Below are 9,800 nucleotides of genomic sequence, written 5' to 3'. Positions count from 1 at the left end.
TCCACTTGAATTATCAATTTTATTTTTCTGGTATTTTTCGTTGGTCTATTTTGAGATCAGGTATTCTAGTCTTGTGGTTATTTTGTGATTTGTCGGGGTTATTTTCCAGAAACAGACGCAGCATCCCAAGGGTGGTCAGAAAGCCGCGCGCTCATTGGCTGGCTGTGTTCGTCATCTGCTCGCTGATTGGCCGAAGCGCAAACTTTGTACTAGCTTTCATGGACCTCAGCTCTCCTTGTATTAAATACTTCTATAACGCATCCCGAGGCTCCTTCACTTTAAATAAAATAACGAAAATTCACCCTGGTTACTTTTAATACAGGTTTGGGTCATATATTATCGATATTGGGGGATTAGGGTGCAAGGGTGAGGTGGCGGGGACAGGTGTAATGTGCACCTGATACCTGTCTCGTTAACCTGACACCCGGTCAACTTGACACCTCGCCTACCTGTGGGGGAAAAAATGACGCAATTTAGCCAGTACGCATTATTCCAGCTAGGGTGAATGGGTGTAAAGGCATGAATGAATGTTGTATCTGTCTTCCTTCTGATAATAATGATAGTGATAACAGGAACACGGTGGCATTGAAGTAAACTGCGTGCATGTATGTTTGTTTATGAATGCACGGTTTATTTTGATTCTTTTCGTTATTCTTGTGTTTATCTGTTTGTTCTATCAGCCTCCCCTTCTCGCGGTGATGATGGTGATAAGAATAGTGACAATATTGAAATGGACTAACTTGCTTCATGAATGTAGTGTTGTTTACCTTTCTTTGTTAATTTTGTATATGTTTTAGGCTTGAGTCATTTGTAATTATTAATATATGCGTGTTTATGAGTATACACACGTACATACACACACTAATCTTTACTTCATATTAGAAAAAAGACAATAGCATATATTTGTCACTAATAATTCAATACCTGCCTAAATTATCGCTCAATTTACGGTACCTGGTCAACCTCAGATTCGTTAATTAGTTTACCTGGGGGCATTAACTGGCGAATTAAGTTTTTTTTTCCGGGTATTTTCTTATCTTGATTTTATTTATTTATTTTTTGTGTGTATTTTATGTAAAGTTTTGTGTAGTATTGGTGGTGATGGTGGTGGTGGTGGTGGTGGTGGTGGTAGTAGTAATAGTAGTAGTAGTTGTTGTTGTTGTTGTTGTATATAGCAGGATTAAATCTATTTCCATAACAACAACAACAACAACAACTACTACTACTACTACTACTACTATTACTACTACTAATAGTTATGTTGCGTCTCCATTTACTTCCCTAAGGGGTCAGAGAGAACAGGGGGCTCCCTTCCCCAACCACCCCACCCCCCCCTACCTCCTCTTCCTCTTCCTCCTCTTCCTCCTCCTCCTCCTCCTCCCCCTGCCTCTCGCTGCCAATGCTTATACTCCTCTTCCTCTTCCTCTTGTGCCTCCTTCTTACCCCCCGTTCATCTCCCCCCTCCTCTCCCCCTCTCTCTCTCTCTCTCTCTCTCTCTCTCTCTCTCTCTCTCTCTCTCTCTCTGATTCAAACCAGTTTTTTGTTGCTTATTAATGTTTTTTCTAGAAGATATATTTGGTTTGTTTATCTTTTATTTTTAGCTTTATTTAGTGTTAAGAGAAGGAAAGAAGGAAGGAAGGAAAAAAAAGAAGGAAGGAATGGGAAACGAAGGAAGAAAGGAAGGAAGGAAGGAAGGAAGGAAAGAAAGAAAATAAAGAGAGAAGGAAGGAAAACATGATGAAAGAAAAGAAAATTAAAGAACAAAGGAGAGAGAGAGAGAGAGAGAGAGAGAGAGAGAGAGAGAGAGAGAGAGAGAGAGAGAGAGAGAGAGAGAGAGAGAGAGAGAGAGAGAGAGAGAGAGAGAGAGAGAGAGAGAGAGAGAGAGAGAGAGGAAAAAAAGAAAACAAATATATAAATAACAAAAAAAAAAAAACATTTAAAGCTTTATCAACCCAAACGATAACAATAATTTAAGAGAAAACGAAAGAAAACGACAACAAAGAAAAACAAGAAAAACGGGGAAAACAAACAAGAAAATAAACACACCTTAATCTCTAACAACCCCAATAACAAGCCAATTACCCTCCAAGAACCCTAAAAAATACCTAGGCATTTCAAATTGGCGGGGTGGGAGGGGGCGCCGGGCCGGAAGAAGGGGGAGACAGCAGCCATCTTCCTCCGCCATTTTGACTGACTTCTATCACGTAGACGGGTAAGGACGGACACTTTTCCACGTATCTCCCGAACTACAGCATCGGCCTCCTCTCCGCAGGTCGGGAATAGGAGGCTAAAGTTAGAGTTACCATTACTGTGAGGGACAAGCGTGTGGATGCCCTGTGAGAAGCGTGAGAGAGGATTTAATAAGTGTCTCCCTCAGATCAGCTGATTCCGGAGGCCATGAGAGCTATGATGAAATACCTCGGGTGAAACTTATTTTTTTTTCATTTTTTTGCGTGTTTTTCTGATTTCTTGGGGTGTTTAAGGGATGGAAAGTCAGTTTTAAGCATTGTTATTCATGTGACGTGTGATGGAGGCAAGGAATTCGTGGTTTAAATGCGAAATAAGGCAAAATTCAGCCGGTTCTCAAGGGTGTTAGGGAGGAAAACGCCGCTGTGTACATTATCCTCCTACCTTTTTCCCCGTTTCCCTTAAGATTTTGGGGTTTAAGGGATGGACGTGATCTGAGAGAGATATTTACTCACTTACTCAAAGATGGAGTAGAGAAATTTTGAGTTTAAATGTGAAATAACGTAAAAAAAAATCGACCTTTCTATTGATTTTTTTAAACCGAATTATATTTGTTCATTGTTTTCTTTAAATTTTAGGGTGACTTAAGGGTTCAGTATTAAATCTAGGGTGATACAGGGACTAGGTTTAGATGTATTTCCTTTAGGGTGATTTTAAGGGTGAAATAAGAACAACGTATACATATATTGATATTTAGGGTGATAAAAGTGTTATATATCAATTTGTAGGGTGATGTAAGATCTCCCTATTTATTTTTAGGTGTTCAGGGTGATAAAAGGGTTATATATAAATTTTAGGGTGATACAAAGCCTATATTGATTTTTTTAGGGTGATATAAGGGCTGAGTATTGATCCTTAGGCCTATTCATCTATGTAGGCCTTGGTTTGGTGAGAAATTTGAAGGTTCTGAGATTTGTTTATTTTTATGTCGAATAATTGTTAATGTGAATATTTTAATAATGATTTTCTTTTGAGTTTTGTTTAATTTGTGTTCGATTTGACCTGACCTGACCTAGCAGTGTATTCTTTTCTATACCTGACCTAACCTAGTCTGACTTATGGTAATTAACTCTCACCTAACCTAATGTGACTCTCTCTCTCTCTCTCTCTCTCTCTCTCTCTCTCTCTCTCTCTCTCTCTCTCTCTCTCTCTCTCTCTCTCTGTCTGTCTGTCTGTCTGTCTGTCTGTCTGTCTGTCTGTCTGTCTGTCTGTCTGTCTGTCTGTCTGTCTGTCTGTCTGTCTCTCTCTCTCTCTCTCTCTCTCTCTCTCTCTCTCTCTCTCTCTCTCTCTCTCTCTCTCTCTCTCTCTCTCTCTCTCTCTCTCTCTCTCTCTCTCCAGCCACCACAATCACACCCTCCCTATCTCTCACATCCTCACCACTCACTCTCTCCCTACAGCCACCACCACCACCACCACCATGACTCTTGCCAAGCCAGTGATGCGTGGGCTCCTGACGGCTCAGATAAAGAAGAACCTGATTGTGGCTTCCGGACTCAGCGTCATCAGTGTTCTCGGCTGGAAATTCTTCTTCCAGTACCCAAGAATGCAGGGTTATGCTGATTTCTATAAGTATGTTGGTTAGGTTAGGTTAGTTGAGAGAGAGAGAGAGAGAGAGAGAGAGAGAGAGAGAGAGAGAGAGAGAGAGAGAGAGTAGGTTAGATTAGATTAGGTTTTGGTTCTTAGAGAGAGAGAGAGAGAGAGTAGGTTAGATTAGACTAGGTTTTGGTTCTTAGAGAGAGAGAGAGAGAGAGAGAGAGAGAGAGAGAGAGAGAGAGAGAGAGATTAGGGTCGAGTGGGGAGGGTAATGTAATGCTTGGGTTAGGTTAGGTTTTGTATTTTTTATTTATTTATTTTTTTGTTTTTGTCCGTGATCTACCTAGTAAAATGAACCAAATTAATTATTGCATTATGGAACCAGCGTATTAATTTCTAGGGTTAACTGTTTACGTCTGGTTAAAGTCTTTACTGTTTTTTGAATTGTGATGTACTTAGTGAAATGAACCAAATTAATGAAGGTCTAACCTAACTGAACTTAACCCTAACTAGTTATATCAGTATTCCTGCATTGGCTTACCTGTTCACATATTAGGAATCATCAAATGCTGTCAATAAGGAGTATTTACTAACAAAACAAATCAATAGTGAGTGATTCTGCTAGTTTACTTAACAATAAACTATAAAACTATATAAAAAACTGATTATAGTCAAGCCTTGGGCAACCTTAACAAATCCCCCCTGCTCTGGATGACGACTAGGAGAGGATGGAACAATGCCTCACTGATCTAACAAGACACAGAAACCCGGTATCACTTAGCTGTGGGTTGGCGAGTGGTGGTGTGTGGAGAAACGCGCCTTTATGCTGTGATGCTGTGCTGGTGTCCCTCGAGATGGCAGGCGTCACCACAGCGGGAAGGGGTTGGTGGTGCTGGTGGTGTGTGTGTGTGTGTCTAGGGAAGCTGGTGGTCCTGGGATCTGCTGCCGTTAAGCCCCTCTAGCTGTCACTGTAGTTGTTGTCTGCTGGAGTGCTGGGTAAACATAAGTTATCATAGGTTATTTATTTGTTTGTTAAGAAATTGGACTTTATATTCTTATTTATCTTTAAATTTTACGGTGACTATGTTTCAATGCTGGCTCCCACTCGGTCATTGTCTTTGTGCCTGCTAGCTAGTACTCCCATCACTACCCAGTAATTACCTTCTTTGCTAACCAGTCACAGTCCTCTACACAAACACACACACAACAGTACCTTCATGTCTTTGCCGACCAATCACAGCCCTCGTCACATACACACAGACAGTACCTTCATCTCTGCCAGCCAATCACAGTCCTCTACACACACACAGTACCTTCATGTCTCATAACCAGTCTGTACCTTTACTATCAAATCTGTACCTCCATCTCTTAACACCCACTTTCAGTACAAGACCTCCCCCTTCCCCCCATCACTAACCATTACCTCCTTGCCCTGACAGAACCTATGATGCACAGAAGGAGTTCGACCGCATCAGAAACCTTGGCCTCTTCCAGTCCTGCCGGCCCGATGGGGAGGAGTGAACACCAGTACGGGTAGTGGATCTTGCAGGTGTGTATGTCCACCTCTCCACACCTGTCTGCATCTCGTTAGCAATGTTAACGTTTGAATGCTAAATTACTTAAGATATTAGCAATGTTAACTTTTGAATGCTAAATTACTAAAGATATTAACTTGAGAGAATATTTTTTTTGTTAAACTAAATATAATAATAATAATAATAATAAACAGTTTATTATTTAGGCAGTTAACAAAATGAAAATGTACATAGGGGGTGGGGAAATACTTAACATTAATCCTAAAGGTAAGTCTAATCTAGAAGGGACTATTGATTGATGGCCCGCACCATGGTGGGAATCGCACTGAGTCTGTACCGGTATGGTGTTATTTGTGCGTTAAAAGGGAGATAAATTAACCTTCTGTGAATGTTAAACTATTATGTAATTGAATTTAACTCTCTTACATGCAGGACTAAGAATCTGTTCAATCTTGACGAGAATTTTTTTTTTTTAATTAGTTTGTGTCTGAAAAGTTCTGGACAATTTTTAAGTTTGTGTGTGTGTGTTAAAAGTTTCTTTCCTTCTTTCTTTCAGAAAGGATATGGTCCAACTGTGTGGTTCTTTGTAAAATATTGTGAATCCTGATGTACATGTAAAATAAATTATACCAGAGTTTTTCTTGGTGTTTCACTGACTGAGGTGTTCATGTGTCAGCGTGTGTGTGTGTGTGGGGAACACACACACACACACACACACACACAATCAACTCAAGGAAAGACAGATTAAACACACACACACATTAAACAACCACACACAATACAAATTAGCTTATTTATCCCTTACATACAACTAGGTAAACACACACACACACACACACACACAACTAAAATAAAACACTCAAAAACACAAACAAACAAACTTAGTTCCTGTACACACCAAGGTAAACATTTGAACACATGTCAAAAAAGCCTATTTATAGCCAAAGGATGTCAGGTAAGAGATATCAGGACGGGAAGACCCAAGATAGACACACCACCAGCACAAGAAGGAAGGTACTGAGGGCTATGTGTCTTGACTTAAGGCTGGGGTGTTCATGAAGGGATTAAAGCTTACTGTATCCTCTTTAAAGACTGTAAGGAGGGATATTTGGTTAAGGCTGATGAATAAGGAATCAGCTTGTTTCTTCAGTGTTCAGTTTGGTTTGTCAGAGAAGGAATGAAGGTTTGGTTCCCTTTTAAAGTTATAAGGAATGACTAGTTATGTTTGATGTTAAAGGGGTCATAGTTCCTTGCTTTGGGACTGGCAGGGAGTCTAGGTTTGTTAGAGGGAATGAAAGTTTGGTCCTCTTTTGAAGTTGTAAGGAGGAATGCTCGATTAAGTTTGACGTTCGAGGGTCATAGTGTCTTCCTTACTTGGGGCTGGCAAGAACGGTGTTTGGTTAGGTTTGTTAAAGAAGTTACAGTTTGTTTCTCCTTTTTTGATGCTGAAAGAGAGATGTTTAGTTTAATTAGAGAAGGAACTAAGTTTGTTTCCCCTCCTGATGCTGGAAAGAGGGATGTTTGTTTAGCTTTGTTAGAGAAGAAATAAGTTTGTTTCCCCTTTTTTTGAGGCTGGAAAGAACATTTAGTTTTATTACAGAAGGAATTAAAATTTACTTCTTCCCTTTCCTGAAGCTGGAAAGATGGATACTTAAGTGTTTACCAGAACCGTGGATAAGTGACAGAATACCAGTTAACTCTTGCATTACACATTGTTGTACAGGAAAAATTTCAGGCCAAATTATACATTTATTCCTCTAAAGTGTGTGACAGCATACACAACTAACATGTGCACCTCAAAGCCATACAGTTCAGTTCATGAGTCAGTCAGGTGAGTACAGTTCATCTTCCTGTTTGGTGCTGGGTTTTCCTATCATCTCAGTAAACTTGACTAACACCATGTGCACCTCAAACCCATACAGTTCAGTTTACGAGTCAGTGGTGGGTGAATACAGTGAGTCAGTAATGGGTGAGTACGGTTCGCCTTCCTGTTTAGTATTGGGTTCTCCTATCGACTCGTTAAATGTGACTAACAAATCAATAGTAAATCTAACCACAATTATAATCAAGATACAACTGGTGGTGCTGGAAATTCTCAAAAAATAATAAGAAAAAGCATTTACACAGACTCTTCTTTGCAGTTTACATAGAAAAGTGAACCTAATGAACCAGAATTAAGATAAAGAAAACTGGTGATGCTGGAAATAAAAAAAAAATAGGATAAATAAATAAACTGATGAAAATATTGACTTGTGTACTGGAAACACTTACACAGACTCCTCTTTCACAGTTTACATAGAACAGTGAACCTAATGAACCAGAATTAAGATAAAGAAAACTAGTGATGCTGGAAATTCTCAAAAATAAATAAAAGATAAATAAATAAACTGATGAAAATATTGACTTGTGTACTGGAAACACTTACACAGACTCCTCTTTCACAGTTTACATAGAACAGTGAACCTAATGAACCAGAATTAAGATAAAGAAAACTAGTGATGCCGGAATCCGTAAAAAGAAAAGTAATTAAAAAGATAAATGGATTAATTATGAAATGAATACCCTGTTTTGGGGACATTTGTAAAGATTTTCCTTTTTGAACGTCACAGAACAGAACATGTAATAAAATAATGATGATATCCATGCTAGGAATTGTCAGAGTAACTTTTTGTGTACTAGTGGTGCTCAAAATTCTCAAAAAAGAGAGTACAGAATAACAAAATGAATAACTTATCTATTAGAAGCATTTAAACAATTTCTCCTTTCAAAGTCCACACAAGTTTAATCGAATGGAGTAAATAATGAAGAATACTAATGGTGCTCAAAATTATCAAAAAAAGAGAGAACAGAATAATGAAATGAATAACTTATCTATTAGAAGCATTTAAACAATTTCTCCTTTCAAAGTCCACATAAGTTTAATCGAATGGAGTAAATAATGAAGAATACTAATGGTGCTCAAAATTCTCCTTAAAAAATAAAGTACAGGTTAACGATAAAATGATTAACTTTCGTATTAGAAGCATTTAAACAATTTCTCCTTTCAAAGTCCACACAAGTTTAATCGAATGGAGTAAATGATGAAGAATACTAATGCTCAAAATCCTCCTAAAAAATAAAGTACTGGTTATTGATAAAATGATTAACTTTCGTATTAGAAGCATTTAAACAATTTTTCCTTTCAAATTCCACACAAGTTTAATCAAATGGAGTAAATGATGAAAAATACTAGTGATGCTAATCCTTGTAAAAGACAAATAGATCAGCAATGAAATGACTTGTGAAAAAAAGAAAAAATAAATAAATAAAAAAAATAAAATAAAAAAATAAATGAATGAATAAATACAAAAATAAAATAAATAAATAAATGCATCGTCATCCTCTTGTCTTACGTAAAATACCAACTCTCTTACAGACTAATTCATGACAAGATGGTGTTGTTAATGTAGTTACTGAAGACAGAACAGACTGGTAGTGAAATGAATGGTGGGTATCAGAATATTTCAAACACCTTATCAGAAACAAACAAATCAGTCAACATGAACTAATGCATATCTGATCCCATTCCTTAATACTGGCCCCTACTCCCCATCCCCCCCATCCCCCCCATGTAACCCCCACGGGAGAAGCCAGAAGTCCCCCCAAAGCTTCCCCCACCAAACCCTCCACCGCCACCATACCCTCCCCTGTACCCCCCACCTCCATAGCCCCCCCGGCCACCCCTGTAGCCGCCCCGGAAGCCGCCGCCACCCCGCCCTCCAAACGCACTGTTGTTGACGTAGCCACCGCCCGGAGGCTGGCTGAAGCCGCCGCTGCTGCCGCCATTGCCGCCATCTGGAGGAGAGAGTCTTGTTTGTCTACGAATGGAGGATTTTTCTTCTTTTTCTTTTTCTTTTTTTTTTTTTAGTGTTACTGGATGATAAATAAACTGATGGGAAATTTAGTTAGGTACATAAATAGGTAAACAGAAAAACAGATAGCTTACTTAGATGGACAGAAAGATAAATAATACACAAATACACTTTAGATAGACGAATAGATAAACAAACAGACAAACAGTTTACTTATTTAACAAGACTACTACTACTACTACTACTACTACACATCTAATCTAACCTAACCTACTACTACTACTACTACTACTACTACTACTACTACTACTACTACCATCACCCTAACCAAACCCAATCACCTCCACCTCCTCCACCTACCTGGCTCATCATCAGACCTCATTCTCTTAATAGGAGGGCCAGTGCCAAACATCCTGGGGGGGCGGGGGGTGTTGAAGCTGCCCAGACTGATCTGCTCCATGTTGTGCCGGCCTGCGTTCATGCGGCACAGCTGGCGGATGCAGTTCATGACCTGATGGGGATGAGATGGTCACTGGTATGATGTGGGAGGTGCTGCGAGTGTGTTAAGTGTGTATTGGGTTGGCTTTGGGATCTCATAGTGTTACAGGACGAGAAGGAGGAGGAGGAGGAAAAA

General features: G+C 39.2%; 1 protein-coding gene across 8 annotated transcripts in view; it reads right to left on the bottom strand.

Annotated features, from left to right (window-relative positions):
• Positions 1-7,051: 7,051 nt before the first annotated feature.
• Positions 7,052-9,800, bottom strand: part of LOC135094011 (ATP-dependent RNA helicase A protein-like) — a 23,538-nt gene continuing 20,789 nt past the window's right edge. For 7 of the 8 annotated variants that reach the window (XM_063993717.1, XM_063993719.1, XM_063993715.1 and 4 more), the window contains 2 exons: positions 9,527-9,677; positions 7,052-9,149 (listed from right to left, as the gene is read on the bottom strand). In XM_063993717.1, the coding sequence (XP_063849787.1) occupies positions 8,884-9,149; positions 9,527-9,677 (417 nt within the window). In that variant the 3' untranslated portion in view covers positions 7,052-8,883. The remainder of the gene's footprint in view (positions 9,150-9,526; positions 9,678-9,800) is intronic. The other variant, XR_010263542.1, reaches the window with a different exon arrangement.

This window comes from Scylla paramamosain, chromosome 44 (assembly GCF_035594125.1).
Source record: "Scylla paramamosain isolate STU-SP2022 chromosome 44, ASM3559412v1, whole genome shotgun sequence".
In the NCBI taxonomy this organism is placed as follows: Eukaryota; Metazoa; Arthropoda; class Malacostraca; order Decapoda; family Portunidae; genus Scylla; species Scylla paramamosain.
This window is presented reverse-complemented; position numbering and strand designations above follow the sequence as displayed.